This window comes from Madurella fahalii (genome assembly GCF_045866475.1).
Source record: "Madurella fahalii IFM 68171 DNA, scaffold_3, whole genome shotgun sequence".
Classification (NCBI taxonomy): Eukaryota; Fungi; Ascomycota; class Sordariomycetes; order Sordariales; genus Madurella; species Madurella fahalii.
In genome coordinates this window covers 1,372,975-1,400,651 of record NW_027263973.1, presented here as the reverse complement: position 1 = coordinate 1,400,651, position 27,677 = coordinate 1,372,975, and the positions used below count along the sequence as shown (strand labels likewise).

Here is a 27,677-nt window from a genome sequence, read left to right as displayed (position 1 = left end):
TTTTGCTCAAAGGAGCGGAGTAACGGGTATCGACCTCTTCGACATACCCTGTGCGGCCTACCTATCATGGTGAACTCACGACGGATCACGTTTGGCGGTATCGTCCGGATTCGGCTTCTCGGAAGTGACAGCCCACTAGACTGGAAGTACTACGGACTGTCAGCAAGTCACTTCAATAACAAAGAGGACGACATGCAGACCGAATCAGACGAGCAGAGCGAACCGGAATACAACGCTGATGCTGAAGACGATCCTCTGCGGGACCGGCCCACAGTCCGACCTCACAATCCTCCGCCCATCGAACCAAGTAGGCGATCCTGGGACTGGCGTGAAGCCATGGCCTTGGGAAATGTTATAGAATTCGACGACGCCCCGGATCCAGCCAGGCCAGACCTGGATTGGTCCTTGATTCATATGAACTACCTGCTTCCCAATTTTCTCGATTCCATGGAGCAGCAGGGCGGCTGCTACCGAATGGCCGATTTGATTTCCCCCAATCTCACAAGCCCAGTATCATGTCGCAATGTCATCGTCGCTAGCGGCACTCGCGGACTACAGCGTGGAAGATTGCATTCGAGTCTCGCAAGGGTCATGCTCGGCCGCAGCGAAACTTTCTCAAACGCCTACATCCTCAAGCTGGAGAACGGAACGAGTAGGCTATACGCAATTCCTTGCAGAGCTCTAGGTATGCGAACTCCGTACGAAGTCGAAGAAACACGAGTCTACCGTATATCTCCTTGTCATGTGTCATTATAGGAAACATGAATGACAGGAATCTAGGCCCCAAGGGCAAAGCATAACATAATTGGAAGGAGTTGGAGCACCCCCATACAGCCGCCCGCTGTCTTGAAACTTTGCCCTCTGGCACCCAGTAACACTTCATAGTTCAATTGTTCAACGCATGGAATCAAAATCAGGCTGAATAGTATCGCTTATCATAAAAAGTTTTGGCCGACCAACGACTATGATACCGCAGCGTGCCACCGGGCCTAGCAGATATCCTGCGCCCGGACCCACGATAGGGATGGAGTACGAGACGGCGATAGCCAGTCCACAAGGCATGCCGATCACGACCAAGGCGACTGCATATGCTATAAATAGCAGCGAGTAGACGTAGAAGGCCTGGTAATATACTTCTTTGGGCGGAAGCATCCGCGAACTGGGTCCAACAGTCTACATTGCTCCCACCAGTGCGCAAGGGCGGTACGACGTTCCGATAGCCACTTGCGCCGACTGGCTTCTAGCTTCCGAGATTCATGATCCAGGCCACGGTTATGACGTGCCAGGGCAGCCCCCAGATTGTTCGGCATGGTAAGCCTCAAAAAGGTCAAGCTGATGATAGCCACGAGTAGCAATGACGAACTATTAGAACCCGAAGACCACAGCTTGAGCCGTGTTGTTCTCCCCGAGACGAGCCCCGGCATTCATCAGGCTGTAGAAAAATCGCCCACGTGAAATACCAGAAAGACACCGACGAGCTGCGAGAAAAGGGGGAACTAGATGCGGATACAGTTCAAGAAACACCGCGGCATTTGCTAGATCCGCAAGCTCATATTAGATAACGTCCGCAAAATTTCGGCTCGGCCTATGCGCTGCGAATCGGCGTTCAAGATCTCTATTACCGGAAGGTCAAATAGACGAGAGAGTGACGTGTTTGCGGCGAACCATTCCGCCTCTTCAACTGGATTCGGGTTCTTTCGCGCCCTGTCCTGGACTTCGCAGAAGGATCGTGTGATCAACAAAAACTTCATGAATGGCACCCGCATTGAAGGGGCCCGCCCGTCCGAGAACGACCGCCACGCCGAGGGGCGTATCGGCAACCAAGCATACGAACACGAGCACCAGCCAAAGATACTGAACCCGGACATTCTGATCAACTCCCCCGATCCATTTCCTGGAGTCCCCTTCTACTGTTGTGCGACACTACTTTCTTGGCGACGCCAAGTCTCATCCAGCTTCTCCTTCATTAAGCGCGAAGGCCCTCCGGTGTTGCCGGTGTACAACCTCTCGGCAACCGAGGAGGACGTGTGGTATATGAAGGGCCCGAGCATTGAGCTGCTCGAGATTGGGGAGCTGTCTGCGATGTTAGCTCCGGTTTGGAGAACCGAGTCGTCACATCACCCTATGGGGCCCACGGGGCTGCAAAGCACAAGAAGAGGAAGGATTTGCGATAAAACTACACTAATGTACCTAAAAGGCTTCATCACCTGTCCCATCCCACAGGATATCCAATTACCAACGTGCCCCCGCATCTGGCATCTGCACAGTTCTTCTCCCTATCGGTCGCTAGAAGTGGTCGTGGCTGGCTGGCCCCTCACAATCATGTTTACGATGCTGCCCGACATGCCATCCCTTTTCGCGCCCAACATTGAACGTTCTAAGCAATGTAAGCTTGCCCAGACCATCTTCCTCTACCAAATCCTTTTGATCTCGACTCCAACGCTCGAGTTTCTCTCCAGTTCGTTCGTTTATTAGAAGTCGATATCTTTTCCTTCCCAACAGAAGTATTTCCCCCTTATCGATCCAATGGAGGCGGAGGGTACGCCGCTCGCATTTGCATAATCCAGCGTTGAAACTTATAGCTAAAAACGTTCTTTAAATAGTTGCCGCCATCGTAATCGACAATGGGTAAGCTTTACTCTGCATTTCAACCACCGTCCCCTATATTCCGAGAAGCCCAGCACTTAGTTTAGGAGCACCTTCGAGCAGACCTTCAGATTACTTTCTTATTATTCAAGGTTCGTACTAACCTGACGGTAGTTCCGGTACAATTAAAGCCGGTTTTGCCGGCCATAACGCACCTCGAGCTGTTTTCCATAAGTATTACCCACTTACGCTCTCTCGGCTCCTCTTCCAAGGGGTACTTAGTTGCAACCGATACCCCCATATCCCTCAGTCCCAAAAGAGGTCAATTTGCTCAACAGTTTACGACAGCCTCTATTATCGGTTAGGATCACTCGAGCTCGTACGTCGGTAAGAAGGCCCAATCCCAACGGGGTATTCTCACCCTACAGCAGCCAGTTAAGCGCGGCCTCATCACCGACAAGGATGCTATAGAGGAGATCTGGCGACACAGCTACAACGAACTACGGATTTCACCCAGATCCTGGGGTCCCCGTGACCTCTGAGATTCTGGAACCTTCTGCAGGTACTGGCCCACTTCCTGTCATATATTTCGGTGCTCTTGCACACTCTGCCCAGAGCTTTCTTAGACAGCGCGAATTTTATCTTATTTTTGAAATCCCACGTAACACCAGCTCAAACCATAGTAGCAGAATAGCCGCCAATGTAGAGCCTATATAGGTAATCTTAAACACCTTGGTCCTGGTCCCACCATCCTAAGCGAAGTTTGAGTGTTCTCCTAGTTGAACACTTACACCAATATTTGATCGCTCTTGAAAAGCCATCAGACCCTTCTCAGCCAATAATAGTACACTTACCTAAATACCGTCCCTCAGCGAGTTTCTGAGAGGTGAAAGGACTAGGTAAACCTTACTACTACTATTCCGGTATAGGCACTTACTTCCGCTTAGCCAAGACCCACTCGATCGCCTCTATGAGTTTCGCTACCCCATCCACTGTAACTATGTTAGCCCTTTACCACAAAGCACAAATCGAAGTTAAAAGGCCCAGCCACTCACCAGTGTTATAATGCACTATACTGACCCTTACGACACCCTTGCTTCCCAGCTCTAGTGCCGTATTTATCAACCTTAGAGTAAAACGAACCCCACCGGAGACCAAAATTACCCTCTCCCTCCACCTTTCCAACTAGCTCCTTTGAACCCTATCCTCGAACTATAAAACTAATAGTTAGCACTCTAACTCTTATACCTACAGCGCTAGGGTCCCATTTCTCGATCTCTATCTCAAAGACACGAAGGGACTTCGTTTTTCGTTCAGGCAAGGATGTCTTGCCTATCATGCTGGGTGGCTTGGTAGACGGTTTGCTGCCTATGACGCAATAGCCACGTATAATAAAGAAAATGATCCATCCCCGGCCAGTTGTAGTCTCTCAGAATGCGACTGGAAAAGCTTGAAGTCCGATTTGTATATGTAGAGAAGTAGGAGGTGGCATGCAGCAATACGAGCAGTGCGCCGACACGGTTCACACACTATAGATAACTTTGCGATGATTTGTGGAGTTGTCCAGGAGCGTTGCATTTGCGTCGAGAGCTGTTGTGGATCTTGTGTGCGCTACGTCTTTTACGGCTTTATCCGACTCTCACTATGGGCGACCGATGTGTCCTAAAGATCAGGTAGGTTTTGTCGACCATGCGTTTCGAACACTAGAGGTGCTTTATAATCCACTAGAACATCGTGCTAAATGTACTTCAAGTTCTGGCATCGGTGACGAGTAATTTTATATATCTTATCGTTATGTTTCGCCCTTTTGTTACCTTGTTCGTCCTTAGCTTTTTTAGCTCTTACGAACTTAATGCCTTAGCACTTACTACATCTTGTATCTAAGTTGCCCCTAGCGTAGTTCAGCTTGCTCCAGCTCAACTTTGATTATAGAGATTTGTTTTTTGACCTACTGTAGCAATGTGGTATGGTGCTCTGTATTAGGCTTAGCTTTGGTCGGCTAGAGATAGGGGTTAGGAGTTTGGATCTAATCCTTCGGATTTAGGTCTTAGCTCTCGTATCCTTTCTGTCTATGGGCCTAAATACACCTTGAATTACCATTATACTTGATATTAATTACTAGGACTCCTGTTCGGTCTACCTAGCTTTTTTCCTAATATAAGGGTCGTGAAGCAGTTGAGTCTTTGATCGTAAGCTTAACTAGGGGGTTATGTTGTAATCAGAAAGAGGTTAACGTTGCCAAGAGTTAGAGCATAGTCAACTGCAGGAGATCTCTTTTGTATATATACCGCTCAAACTCTCGTACTTAGTGAGATCAAAACAAGGCACATTTTTCTTCCCTTTCTCCCTACCTATGCTCTATTATGAGCCCCCTTTTTTGCCCTGCAGTGTGATAGTACTACTAGGCTTGGGCCGCGAGCCGGTCCCTAGTAAGTCGCGAGATCGTCGGGGTAGGAGCCATTGCCGCCGTCAATGTGAGGTCTCCCGGCAGGGTTGATGTGATCATGCGCGTTAAATGATACCACCGGGGGTTTTCGCGAGCTTTCCGCTCTGCCCCGGCCCCCATTTCCCCGATGTTCAAGCTGGGAGCCTTGTCGTATACTGCCTCAATCCTGCAGGTACTGAAGAAGCCCACTCCACCCTCGACTCCTTGCTAGAGATACCTTGGAGTGTGGAACTGGTGAATGACCCAGTTAACACGGAAGGGTCAAGAAGGCAAATGCAAGTAGGCAATTTGTTGCCGCCGTTACCATCTCAGGTCAATATATGCACGCTGTATTGCCGAGTCCGAGCGAGTACGGCTGTTTTTCGTCTTGAAACCCTTGTTCCAGACATCCATTCGGGAGAAATCCACACTCGGGACGATGTGAAGGAGGAATAGGAAAGACGTTAAGTTGTGTAGCGGCTGTGCACGGGAAGTACTCTCGAGCCTTCTGCGTGTCGGGCTGAGCGCGTTGTGGAGCGATCTTATTCTTAGTTGGAGGGCGTTGCTGCTCTTGCAACTTTTGTTGGCGTTGTTCAGGAAGATCGCTTTCATCAACTTGCGCTCTTAAGATTCTCGCGGTTCGGCCACACTTCGGACTCGGCCTCTCTAGGAAAAGAAGGCGCTGAAGGGGACAAGGTACGCGATAGAAAAAGGTCATTGAGGGGAATTCAGTCGCTCAGGCTGACTCTCTGACTGGCCAACTAATTGTGGTTACGTATCACAAGCTTTATATTGAACTAGAACATGATATGGTTTTGCCGGGGGCCAAGCTAGAAGCCATCAAGACCTTATACAAGGCCTTCCATTAATTAGCATTCTTGTTGCTCTCTTCCTTACTAGTCCTTGTCGGTATAGAGTTTCCACTCTGCTCATATGGTAAGTTTTCCTACATATAACAATTAAACGACTGGCACATCTTACAAGGGGGGAGCGATCTTAATCATCTTGTATACTTACTACCTATCAAGTTCAACGTTATCCTTACATTTCCCCATTGTCCATCCCCCCCCGGCACTCCCCGCCTCTCTTTTATAAGGGATGAAATAATACCTTCCATTCCTGTTCCGCTTTCGGGACAATCTCAACCTCTACCGGTTCAGTCGGTATCGGTAAAGACGCCGTGAGCGGCATTTCCGTCCGAGGAGCCCTCCAAACCCCCTTGACCGGCCATACATTGAACCGCATCATCAACAATGCAGCGAAGGATAAGACCTCAATCGTGGCAAAATGCCTGCCAGGACACAGCGTCGAGCCGCCGCCGAATCCGCGGAAGGCGGCCGTATTTACACGCTTGGCATCCGCGCCCTCACGGATAAAGTGCCTGTGATTGAACTTGGCTGCGTTTGGGCCCCAGACTGAAGTGTCCTTATGCAGGGCCGGTATGACGACCATGACGGTTGCGCCCTTTTTCAGCAGGTACCGTGCGTCAAACAAATGGTCCTCCATGACGACTCGTGCTTGGATTCCGATGTGGCGGTACCGGAGCGTCTCCTGCCATGTCGAAAGCAGGACGGGGCACGATGTCTTGATGCGGCTGAGATCGAGGGTGCGGACGCCGGTAGGTGCGTCATGCGTCACAAGCTGCTGGACTTCGCGACAGCATTCCCCCAGGACTACCGGATCAGAGAAGATGTGCCAGATGAACCAGAAGGCGGCGGCGGTGGTGTTCGTCACAGCCGCGGATATCTGGCCGATCTCGGTCCGTGCCATGTCCTCGGGCCCCAGTCCGTGGAGCGTATTGTAGCCGTAGCGGCATTGGACCAGGCGGGAACCTTGCTCGTGGTAGGCTTTCTGGAAATAATCGATCATGTCCGGGACGAGGGACTCCCGTGCCTGGAAGCCGGTCCGGGCTGTGATATTCGGCCATGGCCGCGTCATCAGAGCCATGATACCGAGTTCGAAGTTGCTGGGAACGAGTATTAGCAGCGTGACGGCAACGTACATTGTGGAAACGGGATGGTGCAGAAAGTACTAACTACCAGGCTGCCTCATGCTTGGGATTTTTGAGAATATTTTGTGGGCCGTAAATTGCGTTGGTCGTAGCCATTAGCATCTCGTGTCTGATCCACCGGAACATTGTCAACCCTGGCTGTAGTCTTTCGCGTGTCCAAGGATGCTGCAAGCAGCTCCACTGAAGCCTTGTTGATCTCGTCTAGTCCAGCACCGGGTGATAAGGCCGGGTGGAGAGCCTTGACAAAGGACCCCAGGTAGGAGTTGTCATGGTTCATATTGGCACCTAGGATTTCGCCTCCGGCCCGCGTGAGCCCCATGACCCTCACAGCGGCTTGGTGCTCGATCGGGTGAAAGGATAGAACGCGGATCTGACGTTGAAACGGTGGAATGAGAGACAGCGAGTTGATCACATAGATGCGCGAGCCTGGCATACGTAGCGTGTAAATAGGAAGCCCATACTTTTCCCTGTGTAAGGTCGCGAAATGTTAGCAGTTCTCCGTTTAAAGCACGATGGACAGCAGCAAGGGTAAGAATGTCGGTATATTGTATTCCCTGACCTGAGCCTGATGAAGAACTTTGTCTTTTGGATACCTAAGCCCAGCAACGGGCTGATGAACGGTATCGACGTTGCCAGTGCCTGTGGCTCCTTCGCATCTTGCGTCAGCCGCAACAGGGCGCGGAGGAAAGTGTAAGCGGCCAGAAGGCCGGCAACAAAGTACCAAGCACTTTGATCCGCCATAGCTAGGTCGTGGTGTAGTGTGCGGCGGAAACGTGAGACTGGCGGCGGCTGATGGCGGCTGCACAGGACAAAATAGGGTGGTTGGGTTTGGTAGTGTAAGGAGTTGCCCTCCCACGAAGAATAGAAAGCGAATCGCTGAGACGGGCCCGCCCGCATTTGACGACCTACTGTTCGCTGTCTGTTGGTTCTGCATGGTGACTTCGCACCAACTGAAAACTAGGTAGCTAGGCTGAGTCATATCAAGTGCGTCTCCGCAGTAGGGACTGCCCATCGCATTTCGCTTAACGGACAAACTGTGCACGTTGGACATACGGTATCCTATCAACGATGGTACTAGGCGCATGCAGTTCAACCCCGTTGGAAATGCCTCAATTAGACGACTGAGGTGACTACGCCGTACTACCGCAGCAGGTTGGTTAAGGGCCAAGAAACGGTAAGGCTTCGATGACAGCGGAAGGGTTACAGCACATCCCCCAAGTTCCCTTGCCGCCAAATAGATTTGGTATTGCGGCTCGGTTTCTCTCGCTCGGGCCGCTCCTGTGACAGAATCCAGATGCCCCCAAACTCTGGGGGGCAAGCCCCAAGATGCATCGACCCGCTACCATCGCCGGGTGAGGAGACCGATGGGGATGACGGCAAGATTCTAGATGCAGGCAATTCCGCGTAGGCACACATCGCTACAATATGCGGATGGCGAGTGAGAAAGAGGCCGCTATTGTATGGGAATGCGAATGTGGTATTGAATCCGGGTAAATATATGAGCAGCACCGACAAGCGTCATAGAAGGCTCTCACAATCTGAGAGGCTCCGTGAAGGAAGCCACAATAATTACACGATTGGCGGACAGTTTTGGAACGAAGTTGTTGGCCGCGACGGCCCCCACGAAGCAAGAGATCGAAGTACAGATCAATACGAGGTATAGACCTTAGTTCAGTCTTTAGCCCTCGAGTTTTCGGTAGGAACATCCCGCGCTTGCAAGGCTTGTATGTGAGAATGGGCCAACCCTCGACTTAGATTAGGCTAGCATCTCTATCGGGGGTCAAACGCAGAACCCTGTCTGAGAGGCTGGTCAATCAATGATCAATGAACGTGTTTCGAACCTGCAGAAGGCAGCTGATACCAAAGCCGATCAGGTTACTCTCGACGGGCGGATCGAGGAACTTAAAGACATGATCAATCAGAAAGTTCAGGATATCAGCACCGAATTCCGGACGCACTTCGACGAGTATTTCAAGGGTGCGATGGAGGAAACCGGCTACTACCATTACGGCACCTCTCTACAAGTTCCAGAAGTTACTGTCGACGCTAGAAAAGCAGTCGAATACTCAGCGAACGGGTACAGACAACGAAGCGATTACAGAGCTGAAAACCACGATAAATGATGCCAAGTATCGACTAAATTTGTCTAATAAAGTAGCTATCAAAGCTATAGAGCTCTGTTAACAATCGACCGAAACTATCAACGGTACTTATGAAGCGATGCCTGGGGATATGACGAAAGATAGCCCTGTTACGTCAACCGGGTATCGACGGCAGAAGAGAGTAAGCTGGAGCAAATCGAGGATCAATCGGGTGAAGGCAGGGAACAACAAGAAGAGATTAACGAAGATCGATTGGGAGAAGAGGAATAGGAGGAGCAGGGGGAGCAGGCGACAAGTGAAATGAATCGATGGGACGTCAATCTTTCGTAGGGGGTAGTTGATACAAGAGATCACATGACTCTGGATTAGTCATCACAGAGACGTCGATGCTTTCGTTACTGTCCCATATTTCCGCACAGGTGGACCCCCACAAAATGTCTGAATGCGGTTAGCGCAAATCACGCAATTCACCTCCATCAACGCGAGCTTCGAATTGCGGACGCCGTAAAACCCATCGGTCCGGTGTTTGGCAAAATGCTGCGGCACTTAAGGGGCGGCGACTCCGGCCTCGGGTCGACAAAAAGGTAGGTGCTACTTCTCATTCGGTTCTTTTTTTTTCTTACGATTTCTTCATTTCTCCTCGTCGAGGTCCCAGCTTTTCTCGCTGGCGCTGTCTTTAGTCTCCGTTTTCTCAGTTCGCGAGCGGTTCGAGGCGGTTGCTGGACCCCTGTCCTCTCTGTTGCCTCGATACATTGCGAGCGGCCGAGCCTCTGCCCTTGAAGACGCCTTCAAGAGCCACCCACTCTCTGCCATTGGGGACCGTGGCAAGTCGCCCACCATGCAATTGAAGCACGAAGAGACCACGGGCGGCATTGCGCTGACCCCTGTTGCCAATGCTCTTCCCACGGGCTTCGACAAAGATATCCCGCTCGGAGCCATCTCAGGGCCTACATATGTCACCGGTCAGCTGCTCGTCCAGCAGACCGCATACAAGCTCTCGGACAAGATCTTCTCCTTCTCGCCCGAGACGTTCGACCTCGACCTAGCCGTCAAGAACTGGTCGCGCGCCGGCGAGAAGAACATCCATGGCGAGACAACGACGGTCCTGCCGCTCCAGACTCGCGCTGGTGCCGGGACCCTTGCGCTAGGCTACATCTTCTCCAAGGACTTTGACCTGAGCAAACGACACATCCCGCAATCCGTGCTGGCGCCCTCGCTGAGCCTCCGACATCTGCGCTCCTCGCTGGACCAGCTCTCGCTCCTCTATGGCGTAGCCAGCCCGTTCGTTGCCCACATTGCCGCTGCCGACTACTCGGCTCATGATGGCCTCATCTCCGAGTACGAGACGGCCCTCCAGATTGCCGAAGATCTGGGTCTTGGCCTTGTCTCGAGCTCCTCTGCCTACGAGGCACAGCACATGTCGCTCTTTGCGACTCTCCTGGCTTCCTTGCTGCCGACTCTCCACGTCTACGACGGACTTCGCACCGCGCGGGAGACGTTGAGAGTGGTGGACGCTCTGAGCGAGGCTAGCATCGCCGAGACGTACAAGCAGATCTCCGCTCGGGCTGCTGCGCTGAACAAGAGACTGGACACGGCCGGAAAGGCTGTCGAGCTTCTGCGCATATTTAACGATGATCTCGGCACCGCCTACGCCCCCTTTGAGTATCATGGCCATGAGGCGCCCGAGTTCGTTCTGGTGGTGTTTGGCAGCGTCGAGGCGCAGCTCGCCAAGCAGGTTGTAAATACACTAGCGGCTGAGGGCAACAAGGTTGGCGTTGTCAATGTCCGCATCTACCGGCCCTTTATCGAGGAGGCCTTCTTGGCAGCCCTCCCCGAGCCTGTGCGCCAGATCGCCGTACTGGGCCAAGTCCGTGATACTGCGGCTGTGGACGATGCCTCAGTCCAGTCTGCACTGTACTCGGACGTGCTCACAGCTGTCTCATTTGCCGACCGGGTGCAGGAGCCCGCGGTTATTGACGTCAAGTACGCGGCGTCGAGCTTCCACACTCCCAGCTCGATCGCCTCGATCATTCACAAGCTCACCAGCAAAGACGGCCAGGATGAGGTCAGCTTCGCTCTTCAGACTCTGGAGCAGGCTCAGCAATATACTTTCTGGGACCTCGACAACTCGGCGGCTCTTGCCACGCCTTCAGCTGTCGGCAGGCTACTTGCTCGCGAGTCTCAGAAGAATGTTTACGTGCATGAGACCTATGACAATCTCATCCAGGGTGGGGTTGTTCGCACTGATATCAGGAGCGCCAAGAAGCCTATCGAGGCACCCTTCGCCGTTGAGGAGGCTGACGTCGTCTTCATCGGCGAGGAGAAGCTGCTTAAGGAGGTCGCTATCCTGAAGGGCTCCAAGTCAGGCGGCAAGCTCCTGGTCCGGTTACCCAACTTCAAGCCCGAGGATCTTGAGAAGCGGATCCCTGCCTCAGCAAGGAAGGAGATCCAGGAGAAGGGCCTCGAGTTATTTGTGCTGGACTCTTCCTTCTCGCCTGCTCTCGAGAAAGAGGCCCAACTCGTTGCCGAACTCGCCTTCTTGCGCGTTGGGCGGCCTGAAATTACGCAAGAGCAGCTCGCTAAGTTTGGCGAGATTGCTCAGGATCAAGTGACCATGGCCGAGTGCGCCGACGCTCTTAGTCAAGCACTACACCAGATCGAGGTCCCTGCCAGCTGGGCCGAGACTGAGGGCGAGGCCCTGACGGCCCCTCGTGTCCAGACGCTGAAGCCCACCAGTTTTGTTCCATTCCGGAAAGACGAAGCGGAGCCGGCGCTCAAGCTCGACAGCTGGCAAGAAGCCGCCAAGGGCCTCGCCTTCAAGGAGGCGTACGGGACTCAAACCTCGCTCCGCCCCGACCTTACCGTCAAGACGTTCACAATCCACGTCAAGGAGAACCGCCGACTCACGCCGCTCGCCTACGACCGCAACATCTTCCACATCGAGTTCGACCTCGGGGACTCGGGCCTCACCTACAACATTGGCGAAGCGCTCGGCATCCACGCAGATAACGATCCCGAGCAAGTGCTCGAGTTCATCTCCTTCTACGGGCTCAACGCCGACGACCTCGTGCAGGTGCCCTCGCGCGAGGACCCGGCCGTGTCGGAGACGCGCACCGTGTACCAGTCACTCGTGCAAAACATTGACATCCTGGGCAAGCCGCCCAAGCGCTTCTTTGAGTCGCTCGCCGAGTTCGCCACGGACGAGGCCGAGAGGAAGAAGCTCGAATTCCTGGGCGGCAAGGAGGGCGCCGAAGAGTTCAAGCGCCTGTCCGAGGTCGACACGGTCACGTACGTGGACATCTTGCAGACGTTCCCTTCAGCCCGCCCGGATTTCCGAGATCTCGTCCGCATCGTCGCGCCGCTCAAGCGCAGAGAGTACAGTATCGCCTCGGCGCAGGCTGTCACGCCGACGTCGGTGTCGCTCATGATTGTCGTGGTCGACTGGGTTGACACCAAGGGGCGGACGCGCTACGGCCAGGCGACGCGCTACCTCTCGGGCCTCAAGCCCGGTACGGCCGTCACGGCGTCGGTCAAGCCCTCGGTCATGAAGCTCCCTACGAAGGACACGGCGCCGCTGATCATGGCGGGTCTGGGAACAGGCCTGGCGCCTTTCCGGGCGTTTGTGCAGTACCGTGCCATGCAGAAGGCGCAGGGCAAGGAGATTGGCGCCATCTTGCTGTACCTGGGCAGCCGGCACCAGCGGGAGGAGTACCTGTATGGTGAAGAGTGGGAGGCGTATCTGGATGCCGGGGTCATCACCCTGCTGGGGGCGGCCTTCTCGCGTGACCAGCCGCAGAAGATTTACATCCAGGACCGGATGAGGCAGACAATGACGGATATTGTCAAGGCGTATATCCAGGAGGAAGGCTCTTTCTACCTCTGCGGGCCGACGTGGCCGGTGCCGGATGTCACGGCTGTTCTGGAGGAGGCAATTGCCGCCGAAGCGAAGGAGAGTGGGAAGAAGATTGACCCGAGGAAGGAGATTGAGAGGCTGAAGGAGGATGGGAGGTATGTGTTGGAGGTGTATTAGATTCAGTCCGCAGGACGGGGAGGTTATTGTTTGGTTGTCTGTCAAAGCGAGCTTTGCATTTGAATAGACCGACTTTTTATTGCCCATAGACGTCAATTCAGTTTCTCCGTGGCACTGTGAGCAGCAGCCCCTGAATTCGACGTCGACCTCTGTCAACAATCGAGGATCAAGGGGCGTTGCCGACGGCAACCGGGTTCTGCGGGGCTGACTCCGCCTCGAGGCCAGGGATTCTCGACTTTCTCCAATGCCGAGAGTCTGGGGAGCGGGTAGTGATCAGCCTATCGGGGGCGGGGTTGCAGGTCCCACATCCGCCCGGGAGATGCCAGCCGGCGTGGGGGCGGAGTATTCGGTTCGGACACAGCCTCGGATGCTTCTGTACTGCTCATCAATGCTTACCGCCTCTGCCAATCGTCCATTGCCTTATTCTTGAACACTACACCTTGAGCCGCATTTGGAGAAGCTCAATCCCATTGATTCCAGAATCTCAGATCTTAACCAAATAATGTCTGCAGCAATCCGCATCATCCCCAACGTAAGCTCCCCCACACTCACCGCACCTCGCACTGCTCACCTCGCCTCACCTCACCTCACCTTACCTTACCTCACACACCTGGTACAACTGACACTCACATTTAACACCGCACCAGAGGGCTGCCAAAGCCTCGTCCCTCCTCCGCACAATCCAATTCGCCCACCCGCCGTCATGCCCCTGCCACGGGAACCCCTCACATCATCACCACCATCAGCAGCACCCCTCCAGCGCCTCCTCCACAATCGCCCGCTATGCCAACCCCAACCGGCTGTCAACAACAACGACGACGACAACAACAACAAGGGGGTACGCCACGCCGCGCGACCCGGCCCAGCAGAAGGAGTACGCCTTTGAGATGGCCGCGTCGTCGATCCGGTTTGGCCCGGGCGTCACCAGGGAGATCGGCATGGACCTGAAGAACATGGGCGCCAAGAAGGTCTGCGTGGTCACCGATCGGACCGTGGAGAAGTTGGAGGCTATGAGGCAGGTCAGGGAGGCGTTGGAGGCGGAGGGTGTCGCGTATGAGGTTTATGCCGGGGTGAGGATTGAGCCGAAGGATTATTCGTGAGTTTTTTTCGTTTATTTTATTTTATCTCGATTGTTTTTTTTTTTTTTTCCCTTCCCTGTGATGAGGGGAACGCTGGAGTTTAGGAGGGAGGGAACTTGATTTGGCGACTGGACAACCAGAGTGAGAGAGATGCTAATGCGACGCCCAGGATCAAAGAGGCTATCGAATGGGTCACGCCCTACCAGCCAGACGTGATTGTCGCTGTTGGCGGCGGCTCAGTCATCGACACGGCTAAGCTGATGAACCTGTACTCGTGCTACCCCGAGGCCGACTTTATGGACTTTGTCAATGCGCCCCTGGGCAAAGGGCGGCCGATCGACAAGAAGCTGCGCCCGCTGATCGCCGTGCCCACGACGGCCGGAACCGGTAGCGAGACCACAGGCACGGCTATCTTCGATCTCGCCAGCCGGAGGGCAAAGACGGGCATCGCCCACCGGAACCTGAAGCCCACCCTCGGCATCTGCGACCCGCTGAACACCCGGACCATGCCCGCCGCCGTCAAGGCTAGCTCGGGGCTGGATGTGCTGTGCCATTCGCTAGAGTCGTGGACCGCCATTCCGTTCAACGAGCGCACCCCGAGACCTACGAACCCGATCCTCCGCCCCGCATACCAGGGCGCGAATCCGATCAGCGACATCTTCTCATTGAATGCGCTCAAGGCAACGGTCAAGTACCTACCGAGATCGGTCAGAGACCCCGAGGACATGGAGGCCCAGTCGGAGATGCTGCTTGCGTCGACGCTGGCGGGAGTCGGGTTTGGGAATGCAGGCGTCCACCTCTGCCACGGTGGGTGATTGCGCGCGCGTTTGTGCGGAAAATCCGCAGGGGCTAACTTGACTCTAGGCATGTCGTACCCTATTTCGGGTCAGAACCCGGGTTACAAGCATTCCGGCTACGAGGTGGACTCGCCCATTATCCCGCACGGCGTCTCGGTCGCCGTGACGGCGCCGGCCGTGTTCCGGTTTACCGCCGCGTCAAACCCGGACCGCCACCTTGCCGCGGCTGAGGCGTTTGGTGTGGACATTACCAATGTCAAGCGAGAGAGCGCGGGTGAGGTTCTTGCCGATGCGCTTTCCAAGTTTCTTGCCGATCTGGGCGACCAGCCGACGGGGCTGAAGGCGCTTGGGTTTGGCCGGGAACACATTGAGGAGCTGGTCGAGGGCACAATACCGCAAGCGCGTGTGCTGATGCTGGCGCCGGGGTTGGCTAAGGAGTTGGAGCAGGAGAGAGATCAGCTGCGGCGGCTATTCGAGGATGCGTTGGAGCATTGAGTTATTGGGACGAAACTATTGTGGTTGGTATTGTGCAGGCAGATCGTTCAAAGCAAGCTTGGTGGCCTTACAATAGGGAACAATAGGCAATAAGTGGTTATGATTGTGAATGCGGATGAGGGCATACCTACAAGCCCTGTGCAAAAGCTCTGCTCGATGGGCTTTAGGGTATATATCAACTCATATTCCGTTGCCAATTCCAGACCATGACTCTTAGCCACTTCCATCGTCTTCAATTCAGACAACCATCGATCCAGTTGTCTCATTCCTGTTGGTGACTTCATAGCCACTCACACTCACACATCAATTTGCCTTGGCATTTCACAATGGACATCGTACCCTCTCCTCCTGTCCGCCGCCATACGGGTTGTAACCATCAGTCAGCCGACGGCACTGGTCCCACTCGCATCACCAACCAGCCCGCCGCTGGCCTATCAGAACTTTGCGAGTCCTCGACGAGATATACCGTAGACAATCCGAAGATTGGATCGTGCTTCCCGAGGAACATACGCACCGTGGACAACGACAAGAACTCTCCGGTGACGGATCGTCTGCCGGCAGACACTGCTCTCCTCGAGAACTCCGGGACCGGAACTGGCACGGAGCCCGGATATGATGGAAGCGGTCTTTCTGTTGGCCCTAAGAAGGTTGTCGACGGGCTCGGACATGACGAATTCGAGGATACCATCTCAGACGGTGTCTGTGACTGCGGCTGCGTCAGCAAGTGCGAATTTCCCGAGCTCTACAACTGGGACTCCGATCCCGAGGATGATGATTCCCACCACGGCGACGACGATCCCGTATGCCCCGCCACCCGTGAAATTGCCCAACACAATAGCGCCCGCCAGGACGTGGCAGTCGACAGCGACGACGCTGCGTTGTCCTCCGCCGACCACGACTACCATGCCGACGACGAGGGCCAGGAGGGGGACGACGTCAGCGACGCTGGAGATGAAGGCGACGACAACCACCGCTACCGTCACAGACCCCACAATCTATGGTCCCTCCCCTTCCCACCATCCCCCCCGCTTGTCCCCCCCAACTCCCCCATCGCCACTCCCACCCCAGACCGCTCCTCCTCCGCCACCAGCCACTCCCCATCCACCTCCGCCGCGGCCTCCGAACTCCGCGCGTGGTTCGACATGTCCTCCGACACCGACTCGGAGTATGACGATGACGAATACGACGACTACTACTACTACTACGACGACGACGACGACGACGACGACGACGACGACGACGACGACAGCGTGCAGCCCGCCGTCTCCGTGCTCGTCGCAACCTTTGACGAGGCCATCGCTGCCCTCGAGCAAACCCTGTTGGTGCTGGAGGACTGGGAGTGGGATGAGTTCATGGGCGTGGACACGGACGGGGAGGCTGATTTTGCCGGGGGCAACAAATTCGAGGGCGGCCACGACGCCGATAGTTCGTCGGATTCGGAGTCGGACGGTTGCGAAGGGGAATGGGAAGGGGGTTCCGTTGTCGCAACCGGTGCGTGGCCGCGGGTCCCTGGCTGGGGAGTTGGACTGTGGGTTGGGCCGGCGAATATCTCGTCTCTGAGGGGGGGTTTATGAGAACGCTTGATGGGTGCTGGGCCGCCTGAGGGAAGGTTTCTGGACTGGGGAACCCGCGGCGGTTTGGAGAGTCCGTTGTGTGAAGAGACGCGTCACTCGTGGGCTGTAAAGGGACGCTGCAGGTCAGCACCCTGAGGGGAAGGAGAGTATTATTTCGTGTTGTGCTTCGTAATTTAGTCCCTGCACTTCATCGAGAGTCTAGGGACACTACGTAGTACTTCGCCTGCCAGGAGAGCCGCAATACGGCCGGGGCAGCAGGAGGGGACAGGGTTGCGCGGGATTATCGTTAGTTATTGAGCTTCGACTCCTTGAGAATTAGGGGATAACAACTATCATTATGTCACCACCCGGCCTGTGTCGGCAGGCAGGGATTGAGACGAAGCAGGATAGAGTCCTTGAAGAGTGTGCGAAGTGTATACACTGACGTGCCTAGCTGCTTACCACGTCTGACTCTAAGATACCCACATGCAGATGTCTATACCACGGATTCACTTCACCAAGAATACCTAACGGCCTTGACCCGGCCTTCGGCAGGACATTACAAAGGCGGGGAATCATCACTCCAAGTTAGTAGGAGCCGCATGCCAACAGAAGCCATTGCGCTCTCTAAGCCCCTCCTCCTATCTAGCGTTTTACTCTCCACGCAGCAGTTCAACCTCTTTTAACTCAACGGACCACACCCGAACAGCAAAAGGAAAACGTGATATATAGATGCCAAAGAAGCAAAGACGATGCCGATAATTATACTCAACGCAAAACATGCTCCTCTTAACCCCCTTCATACCCAGTCTTTCACCTCCCGCCGACACTCGAGAACGCGGCACGCACCTCCGCCCGCGGCCACTCAAACAGCACATCCCCACCGTACACATCCGTGGTAACCCTCCCGATCCGCATCTCCACATCCCCATAGAACTTCTCACACTCCCTCAACACCCTCATGACCAGATTACTATTCCCGCCGCCCCCGCCGGACCCCACCCCGGACGAACTCGCCGTGCTATGCCTAACCGACAACGACTGCGCGCCGCCGCCTACCCCGCCTCCAACGCCCACCCCCAGGCTCTCCGAGAATCCCGCGGTGTCCTCCCCGAAGTGCTTCTCGACCCGCTTCCGCAGCGTCTCGATGCCCTTCCTGACCTCGCGCCCGTCATAGCCGCCCAGGACCTTATTGAACACGGTCTTGGAGTTGCTGGGCTGGGCGGCCACGCTGGCGGGGGGCTTGCCGCTCACGAGCTGGGCCTCGACGTTCTCGAGGTGCTCGAGCAGCTTCCCGAGGGGGCGGCGCATGACGGCGTTGAGGTACAAGTTCATGTGCTCGGCCAGCTCGCGCTGGGCGGCCTCCTTCCAGTCGTCGAGGACCTCGAGCCCGCGTGAGTTGTCGACCTCCTCGAGGAAGTGGTTCATGTTCTCGATGAGGAGGATGTGGAAGTTGAGGGCCTCCTTGTCCTCCGGGTCGGCCGGGTTGGTGGCGCTCGTCATGATGGACGAGCCGCCGCCGCCGCCGCCGCCGCCCATGGCTGGGTTCTCGCGCGCGATGACCTTGAGCGAATCGAACATGGACCTGAGGATGCGGTCGTACTCGCGGTCGACCATGCGGCGGATGTTGAGGGTGGGGTCGGCGTTGGCGAGCATGTTCTCGACGGCCGTGGTGAAGTGCGGGAAGATGCGGATGAAGTGGATGACGCCCTTGCGCTTCTTGATCTTCACCTTGGTCTCTTCGATGGCTCGGATCTGGTCGTCGACGAACTTCTTGAACTTGGCTTCGAGGTTGCCGTGCAATTTCTGGAGCACGTTGTTGAGGAAGTCCTGGTTGGACTGGCTCATGTCGGCCATTTTGCGTTCGAGAGTGGCAAGAACGCCGACGCCTTGTCTGGGAGGGGTTAGCAACCATGAGATTACGCGAGCTGCGGCCGACTTACAGAGGATCCATGCTCAGCACCCAGTCAATGAGCTGCTGCAAGCTCGATTCCAGAAAGACGAATATCGCTTCCATGGCCTTGGTGACCCGGCGCGCAAGCTCGCGGTCGGGCTCCATCAGCCGGTGACGCTTTAGGTCACCGCCGCGTCGGTCGCGGGGCCTCGAGCCGGAGACAAGATCCGGGAAATCGGACTGTTCGAGCGTCGTCGCGTGGAAGAAGTCGACGATAAAGTTCTGCTCCATCTCCACCAGCGGAAGCAGGTCGTCCATGACGCCGGCAAACACCTCGTAGGGCAGCGCCCTGCCGTCGGGCGTCTTGTCCGCCAGGTTCGTCCGGCTGCCTCCGTCGCCCAAGGGGGACCGGAGACTTCTGGCCAGCGTTTGGCTGCGCTTGACGGTAAGCTTCCGCGCCGTGGTCGCGAGCCCTTCCTCCTTCTTCTCCTGCTGTGACGTGAACAGCAGCTCGTTCTCATCGCCCGTCATTTTCCTCGCGTTTTTCTTCCATGCTTCCATGGCCTCCTTAAACTCGGCCTTGTAGATTGGGTGGCTCCTGTCCTGGTAAATCTGCAGGATGCGGTTCCAGTTGCCGAGGTCGACATCTCTCGCGTACAGGATCAAGGGGCTGTACATCCATAGCATGTCCCTCCCGACTTCGTGATTACGGGCATCTGCCTTCTTAGATAAAGCTCCGTCGAGCGCATTCCTGGTCTCACGGAATGCCTCTGAAAATTGGCGCTCCATGAAGATGACGAGCCTCCGCATGAAGAGAGAACTCTCGGTCATGTACATTTCTTTCTTTTCTTGGACGATGCGCATCTTGCCGTAGTCGCTGTCGAGGCCAAGGGTCTGGTCGCCAGCGCCGTCTTCGCTCTTGCGTGACTCGCCTGTGCCCAGAGTCGGATCGATCTTGATCATGGCCTTGAACAGCGTGACAAGTGCGGCTTCGATGTCCTCAACGCCAGACGGGCTTTCGAGCGGCGCCGTCCTGAGGGCTTCAAGGTCCAATTCGCTGATGGCGCATGTCTCCAAAAGAGACTCGAGTTCTTTTCTCAGCAGCTTCTGATTCGCCGCCTGCACCTGAAGACCCTGACCTTGGGCCTCAATGTATGCAATATCATCCGAGAGTGTCTGGGGGAATAAACAGAGTTAGCACATGGTAAATAATCCAAAGGGACAAAGCTTACAGATAACTCAACGCTGTACAGCGTAAGCAAATTGTCAAGCTCTTCGCACTCATTAATGGCAACGTCGATGCCCTTCTTGATGGCCTCGACTCTCTCATCCTCTTCCTGGAAGCGGGCGAGCCAGCCGCCAGCCTGAGCTTTGCTTAGCTCCCGGTCGAGATCAGCCCGCACGTCTTCAAAGGTGCGCGTGCGCATCTTATCACCCGGCACCCAGCCGAAGTAGTCCAGCCACTTGGCGAACTCGGCCGTCCGGTTGTCGAGAATGGAGGTGTCTATGCCGAGCGTGGCGAAATACTTGATATCGTTCCCGGCTACGACCGGGCGCCGAGGCTCTTCTGGAATTGGCTCTTCTACCTTCTTCTTCTCTTGAGCCGGGGCTTGGAGACTGCCCTGTTTGCCGGCAGAATCCGACTCGGTGACCTTCACTTCGGGGATTCCAGGGGCGGAGCTCTTGTCGGCTGTCTTCGGCGGCGGTGTTTCAACAACTGGCGAAGGCTCTGGCGGCTTTTGAACTGGCGATGGTTTTGGGGGCGCCGGGATAACACTCGTGATGCCGTCGGGACCGTCGCTGGTCTTGTTCTGGGTTTGGCGCAGGCGCTCTGCCGCACCGCCAGGCCTCGGTTTGAAGGCGCTCGCTGCCGCTGCCGCTTTCCAAATGGTTCCTGCAATTTCCCCCTTGGACTTCTTGGACTTGATCATCGGGCCAAGGCCTGGTCGTGTTTCTTCCTCTGGCTCCGTGCGAGGTTCCGAGGGGCTCTCGTCAGTCGCAGTTGGCGCAATACTTGACTTGACAGAAACCGGTGTACCAATCACAGGGCTCGATATACTGCCCGAGGTGTCTGGCCTGGTGGGCTCCTTTGGCATTGGGCTCTGGTCAAGGAAGAGCTCCGAGTCCTTTCGGCGGCTAACCGAGTTCTTGCGAGACCCCATCCTGTCCATGCTGCGTGGTGGGACCATGGGCTCTCTGCGCATACCTGGGCTCATGAGCGGGGCGGGGATCAAGTCCCTGTCAACCCCTAACGGACGCAGGGGGTCCATCGGAGGCCGTTTCCTCTCGGGGGGCTTGTCCTCGGCGGGGAGCGGCGTAGGCTCAGGCGTAACATAGCTGGAGCCGCCGGCGGGCCCATTCTTTGATCTCGGACGGAGACTGTTGGCATCCTCGCTTCTCGCAATTGATGGAGCCGCTACCGAGTCTTGACTCTTATTATGAGATGCTAGCCGCCGCAATGGGAGCTGCTCTTGAGATGGCCGGCCGGAATCGATGCTCTGCGCTGGGGAAGACTTCCCGTTCGGGACCAATGGATTACGGGATGCCACCCTCTCCGGGAACGGAGGGGCGGTTGTCGTTTGCGCGCCGAGCGAGCCATTGTAGCCGGACGCGATCGACACGGTTGCGCTGTTAGGGGCCGTTTCGAGCGGAGAGGGCCGAGGGGGGGGGCGCTCTTGTCTCCGTGGTGCCTGTGCGCCGCCCAGCACTTGTTCGAGCTCGCGCTGATCGAAGCCGGTCAAGTTCGGGGTGCGGCCGCCGGTATACTTGGTAAAGATCTTGATCAGGCTGGCGATGAAGAACTTCTTCTCCTTGTCGGTCTGGGCCTGCCAGTAATACGGCTTGCCGAGGGTCACGACGAAGCCCACATCTCCGGCCCATTCCTGGTGGTTCGGGTTCGCCGTCGGGCTCGTGAAGGACTCAATTGCCGTTAGGTCGTCGAGAAACCACGTCTTGCCGATGGAGAAGGTGCCGTTGGGGTTCTCTTTCGACTTGTGCACGCGAACGCGGCCTGATTTGCGCACGGCGACGATGATGACGCGAGGCTTCTCGGTCTGGGGTGTCCTTGCCTGGGGTGGCGGCGGGGAAGTCGGATACGTCTGGTATTCGGTGATTCTGATGTGGGTGATGTATGTCTCGAGGGCTGCGGCAGGGTCAGCAAGCGGGTCACATCGAGCGCGGGTTTGGGATGATAAGGGTGTTGCTCACTGGAGCCGTCCTCGTCGCGCTTGTTGAAGCAGCTGTCAATGATCCTCCTCTTCTCGTCCTCGAACCTCTCGGCCCTGGACATGTCGCGGCCGTTCATGGCCATGGCGGCTGCGGCGGCGGCGGGGAAGCGCTCCCGTCAAGCGTCGGGCGGGGGTCGCAGCTCATGAACGATCGGGTAGCGACAGCAGATGGCGGGAGCGCCGTGGCATCTTGCGGGGGGAGAAGCCCTCGCGCAATCGACGGATTGGTCGCCGGGGTCGAAGAGCCTCGTCGCTGGTCCGCCGGGATAGCTAATCCGCGAAGAGCCCCGCGGTGGATTGTCGTGAGTTGCTGTGTCGCGGTTTTAGTGTAAATGGCAGTGGCAGGTGCCCGGGTCAAGATGGCAGAGTGGAGTTGTGGAGTTGGATGAGGCTTGCGTGCCCCTGTGACGGAAGACGGTTTGGGGCTACTGTAGCAGCTGCTGGGGGCTAAAAGAGCCCCGTGCGGTCCCAACGTGGCTTGCGGCATGTCCCGGTCCAACAGCCCGTTCCATGCACGCCAAGCCTTCAAATTGACCTGAAGAAGTTTTCCATTCTCAACCATGTTCATTACTCGATCGATCGGTATCAGGATTCTGTCTTGAAAATACATTGACAGGCGACGGTTCCTGCTCAAGAATCCGCATTCATGTTCCAGTAAATGCATCTTTGCAAGTCGGCAAGCTTTGAAGCCACCGCTTGCCAAGCATGTTTTGTAATTCATCATGCTTCATCCGCCGAGCAGCGCATTGGATCAAACCATGTCCAATGTGGTACTGCGTCAACAACCCGATCTACAGCCCATGCCAATCCGGCCCGGCATTTGCATCCCGCCCGAGTCGGCGCGCAAATGAAGAATCCTCCTGCATCGGCTGTTGTCCCGGGCACAAACCCTACACCAACGATCCCAGGAAGACCTTGTATTCCGCCCTTGGATACATGTACAATACCGTACGATGCACATATTCCTATTCTCATAGCCAGGCCGTGTTACAAGACCGGTAATCCCACAACGCCAAACACAAAGCAGGCCCGCTATCCTTGCAAAGTGGCTCCTGCGTATCCTATATCCCATGTACTGTACAATGCTACCGCCCAGTGACAGGTAACCCAGGTCTGTCTGTTTACGCGACGCACTGTTTGCCGCACCTCATCCAAAACACCGCCCATCCATAGTCAACCCAGCCAAACAAAACCAAAGTAGAAAACAGCCAGAAAGCACTATTACTCCTCGTCGTCCTCCGAATCCCAAATCACAACCGCCGGCGGCTGCCTCACCTCCTCAACGAGCAAACTATCCGGCGGCAACAAGACCGCCTGCGATGACGACCCCAGCGTAACGGGAGGGAGTCGAATCAAACTTCCATCGTCATCCTCCTCACGCATCACATCCAGCAGGTCAGGCAACGACGGCTCGTTAAACGACGCCTGCGCCGGGCGGGGCACCGAAGCCACCGCAAATGGGGAAGAATCGGCCGGCTTCTGGGGGGAGGAAGGGACAGGGCTGGAAGAGATATCGCTCGCCGTCGTAGCCTGGGAAGGGCGGACGGAGTTCGACGGGGCAGTTTTCGAGTTTTGCTGCGATCGGGCTTGCTTCTGATTCCGGAGCCGCTGGCTCGACCGCGGTGGAGGTACAGCGGGGCGGGCAAACAACATCTCGTCTGCCGTCTTCGCAGCAGCAGTTGTAGCAGCTGTAGCAGCAGCGACAGCAACACCTAGCCGCCCCTGGCTCGCAGGGATGACCTCATCCTCGTCCTCGTCGGCCTCCTCAAGTAGGCAGTGCATCTGCGTCGACTGAACGATATCACTCCGCAGCTGCTCCTCCAGCTCCTGGGTCGTCGTCGTCGTCGTCGCGCCATCACCACCAACCCCACGCCCACTTCCACCTTCCCCGTCCCCCACCTCCGCAAACAGCGCGCACCTCAGATTCGCCAGCAACTGCCCGACAATCGCCGGCGGGATGTACCGATACTTCTGCGGCGCGCCGTCGCCCAGTCCGTTGTCCGGCATATCCGCCAGCGGCACGGGGTTGTTCAGCCGGTACACCTGCAGCAGCTCGTGCGCGTACCAGCTGCCGCGGCCGACCGTGCCGGCGTTGAACTCGGCGTTGCCGAGCCCGCTGCTGCTGTCGATCTCGCCCGGCTCCTTGGCCGGCCCGAGAGTGGCCATGTACTTGACCTCGCCGCCGGCGGGGTCTGCCGTGTAGATCCAGCCGCGCAGGACCTGGATGGGAAACCTGTAGGGGCGGAACTCGTGATCGCGCATGCCCTTGACGATTTCGTCGACAATGTCCGGGCGGACCGATATGAGTATGTCGGAGCGGTCCGTCTGCGGGCCGAGCGAGCGGATGACTTGCATCGGGACCCGTTGGCTCTCGAGGCCCTGGCTGTAATACTGCGACCTGCCTTGGGTGTGGCGCTGGAAGATCGGCGAGAGCGTCTTGGCTGGTTTTCTGGGTGTTTCTTCGTAGACCTCCTCGGCTTCCTCGGCGCTCGATGGCGGGGGGAGCTCAATCTGCACCCTGCGGGCGATTGGTGTTGGCGTGGTAGGTCCGTCGCCCGTCGACGACTCCGACGTCAGAACTTCGGGTGTAGAGTTGCGTTTTCTCAGGATAGAGGCCCTTTGCGATGCCGCCTTTGGAAGGACCTGAGTGGGCGTGCCATGTTGCTCATCCTCGCTAGCTGTCAGCTCATCAGAATCCTGGACGTTGGAGTCGGCCTTGCTGATTCTTTCATCCGACTTGCTCGTGCTGGCGCGATGTTGTGATCCGGACTTCCCCGGGGCAGGCGTCGGAGTAGGGGGCTCATCCTCACTGACTGACTCCTCGGATGCCGCAAGCTGCGAGGCAGCATTATCGGCTGGCCTGCCTTTACCGCCAGCAGTTTGCGACGTTTGCGACTTTGACTTCCGCATCGTCGGAGTCGGCGTGCCCGGGCTTTCCTCCTCACTCGCCGTCTCGTCGCCGTCATCTCCCAACTTCAGGCTAGCCGGCTCATTCTCCTTGTTCGACTTGCCCGTGCTGGGAGCGCTCTCGTCATCCATCCCTTGAACAACCTGAGTCGGCGTACCCGACCCCCAAGCAACCCCAGTTCGCGCCCCCGAGCCAGGATCACTGGCTATCTCGAACCCCGCCCCGTCCCTATCTTTCAATGGCGTCTGGTGCGTAGACAGTCCCTTAAAAGGCGTGGACCAATTGCTCTCCAGTTCAGCATCCGAATCCGGAATCTCTGCAAACGCCCTGGTCCCGCCGGTGCTCCTCGTCCCGGTCGGCGTCTCGGCGTCCTTCCGCCACGAACCGCCAAGCTCGAGGCTCGCAACCGGAATCTCAGCCAACGGCTCTCTCTTCGGCTTTTCTTCCTTTTTCGGCGTCTCCATCGGCAAGGACGCCGACGAGGACGACGGAATAATGGGACTGTTCCCCTGGCTATAACTATCCTGAATAACCAGGTTCCTCGGCCATTTCGAGATGGTCTCCTCTGTTGGTGGTGGCGCATCCACGTTCGTCGACTTCTCCTTAAGCGGCGACCGGGCGGGCTGGATCGGGCTGTAACCCAGCATGGGGGTGAACGGGGTGGGTTGCGAGGAAGGGACCTCGTCGAGGTTGACTTTGATACGCTTGTTGCTTGGAGTGTGCGGATCACCGGCGCGGCTTGGGGAAGGGCGCTTTCGGGGTTTGGTCGGTGTCTGCGCTAACGGCGGGGGTATGCCGCCATCTCGGTCGTCTTCGTCCTCATCTTCCACCCGAAGCGCATCACCTTGTCGCACCCGCTCTCCCAGAAATTGCGTCAGCGTCTGGGTATGGAAACTTGATGCCGGGTTCGGCATGGGAGCATCCCCCATGGTCTTCCTCCTCCTCTTTCCCTTCCTCCCCCGGCCAGTCCCTGTCGTTGTCCCTTTGCCCTTTCCCCGCCTCTTCCCCTCCTCCTCCCCCTCTTCCCATTCAATTACCTCCTCGAGATCATCATCCCCTTCGATACGCTCCCCGCTCTCCGCCTCTTCCTCCTCATCAATCTCCAGCTCCGCCGCCTCCGCCCTTACATACCCCACCTGGGTAAGCGTCTGCTGCCTCAGCCTCCGCCTCGCCGACTCCGATAACCCCGACCCCGATGTTGGCAAAGCAGCAGGCAACGATCTGCGGCCATAAGTGCGCACGATCCGCCGCCGCGCAGGGAAACGGACTTGTTGAGGCACCGGGGTCGACTCGTAGGTTCGCGATGCAGGCGCCGAGCCCGAGCCCAGGCCTGGGCCAGCCGCTTTTCTCCGAGGCGGCATTTGGTCGGCTGTTTTGATTTCTCTCCTTTCTTCCCTGAGTCTTTCGGCGGTGGGGAAAACGTGACAAGATCAAGCCATAGAGTGATCGGTCGGTCAGGTATGGACTCGTTCGAATCGTAAAGGGTATTCGCAGGATGTTCGTTGGAGTAGTGCAAATTCGATAGATCAATTAACGGACTGATCGCTGGCTGTGCGCAACTCAATAAACGATGTGGGTCAGCGGTTGTCGAGGGGTAGTGGGCGTGTGTATTGTACGGGACAATTGTGGCGTCACAATCGATCGGTCGAGTCTGACGCGCGTCAGGTCGACGCGTAGGTGGGGCGCGTCGCGAAACCCCCAAAGTCTACCTTAATTGACTGAACCCACCGAGGCCGGTGACATCATCCTGGTCAACCGCACCAAAGGAATGATTCCGCAGAACGAGAACGATCCAAATATTACACTGCAGGCTTGCAATTAATGCCAGGACACAACTTGTTTCTGCATGCGTGACTCAAAATGGTGGCATTGGTAAGTTGAAAGTGACCCTTACAAAAGTGTACATTCTCCTCGTCCCCAGATGCAAATGTACCCTTAAACGGACATACACAATTTTCAATGCTCAAGCCAGCAACAGCAAACTTTTGGTAGTTGTAATCTGCGCGTCAGCGCTTCGGAGAAAGGAATAAAAAGAGGGAAAAGGGGAGAATAGAAAGGAAAGGGGGAAAAAAAGAAAAGAAAAGAAAAAAAAAAAAAAAAAGAAAGAAAGAAAAGGAAGGGAGATACGGCAAAGCATACGCTCCGTTAATCTCCATCGGCCCATCCCTCCCCGCCATCGCCACGACACGTCGAACACGAGGTAGCCACCTCACAAATCCCGTTCAGTCTAACTGTCCATTTTGCCAGTCTAGTAATAGATGGATAGAACGGGTGGCGATCTGGGTACCGGGACCGGCTTCCCCATCCTCCACACAGAAACCCACTCAACCGCAGACCTAACCCCTGCAACCCTTCCCCTGTTTTCCTCCTCCGCGAAAGATAACACGCACTGGACCAAAAACCCATCCTTCAATGCAACCCGGTTTCCTTCCCCCCCCTTGTCAAAGTTCTCCCCGAATGCTCGCCGCACCACCCATGCTGTCCATCTCGTCCAGTAGTATAAATAACCCAGCGCCAGCGGGCTTCCCAGTCGCGCACAACTAAGAATGGGTGCAGCCCCAAGAAAAACA

At 56.2% G+C, this 27,677-nt stretch overlaps 7 protein-coding genes across 7 annotated transcripts; 4 read left to right on the top strand and 3 right to left on the bottom strand.

Moving 5' to 3' along the window:
- Positions 1-6,100: 6,100 nt before the first annotated feature.
- MFIFM68171_05894 (uncharacterized protein) lies at positions 6,101-7,763 on the bottom strand (the record flags this gene model as incomplete). The annotated part of the gene is made up of 4 exons (XM_071061314.1): positions 6,101-6,977; positions 7,048-7,064; positions 7,141-7,489; positions 7,582-7,763. The coding sequence occupies 4 exons, from the start codon at positions 7,761-7,763 to the stop codon at positions 6,101-6,103; spliced, it is 1,425 nt and encodes a 474-aa protein (XP_070917415.1).
- Positions 7,764-8,839: 1,076 nt separating this feature from the next.
- MFIFM68171_05893 (uncharacterized protein) lies at positions 8,840-9,145 on the top strand (the record flags this gene model as incomplete). Its single annotated transcript, XM_071061313.1, has 1 exon — positions 8,840-9,145. One exon carries the CDS (start codon positions 8,840-8,842, stop codon positions 9,143-9,145), a length of 306 nt encoding a protein of 101 aa, XP_070917414.1.
- Positions 9,146-9,962: 817 nt separating this feature from the next.
- Positions 9,963-13,154, top strand: MET10 (sulfite reductase [NADPH] flavoprotein component; the record flags this gene model as incomplete). The annotated part of the gene is made up of 1 exon (XM_071061312.1): positions 9,963-13,154. The coding sequence occupies one exon, from the start codon at positions 9,963-9,965 to the stop codon at positions 13,152-13,154; it is 3,192 nt and encodes a 1,063-aa protein (XP_070917413.1).
- Positions 13,155-13,656: 502 nt separating this feature from the next.
- Positions 13,657-15,525, top strand: MFIFM68171_05891 (hydroxyacid-oxoacid transhydrogenase; the record flags this gene model as incomplete). The annotated part of the gene is made up of 4 exons (XM_071061311.1): positions 13,657-13,686; positions 13,802-14,250; positions 14,403-15,040; positions 15,098-15,525. The coding sequence occupies 4 exons, from the start codon at positions 13,657-13,659 to the stop codon at positions 15,523-15,525; spliced, it is 1,545 nt and encodes a 514-aa protein (XP_070917412.1).
- Positions 15,526-15,851: 326 nt separating this feature from the next.
- MFIFM68171_05890 (uncharacterized protein) lies at positions 15,852-17,099 on the top strand (the record flags this gene model as incomplete). Its single annotated transcript, XM_071061310.1, has 1 exon — positions 15,852-17,099. One exon carries the CDS (start codon positions 15,852-15,854, stop codon positions 17,097-17,099), a length of 1,248 nt encoding a protein of 415 aa, XP_070917411.1.
- Positions 17,100-17,891: 792 nt separating this feature from the next.
- Positions 17,892-22,282, bottom strand: MFIFM68171_05889 (uncharacterized protein; the record flags this gene model as incomplete). Its single annotated transcript, XM_071061309.1, has 4 exons — positions 17,892-18,972; positions 19,022-20,148; positions 20,205-22,114; positions 22,180-22,282. 4 exons carry the CDS (start codon positions 22,280-22,282, stop codon positions 17,892-17,894), a joined length of 4,221 nt encoding a protein of 1,406 aa, XP_070917410.1.
- A 1,138-nt stretch (positions 22,283-23,420) lies between these two features.
- Positions 23,421-26,468, bottom strand: MFIFM68171_05888 (uncharacterized protein; the record flags this gene model as incomplete). The annotated part of the gene is made up of 1 exon (XM_071061308.1): positions 23,421-26,468. The coding sequence occupies one exon, from the start codon at positions 26,466-26,468 to the stop codon at positions 23,421-23,423; it is 3,048 nt and encodes a 1,015-aa protein (XP_070917409.1).
- Between the last annotated feature and the right edge of the window lie 1,209 nt (positions 26,469-27,677).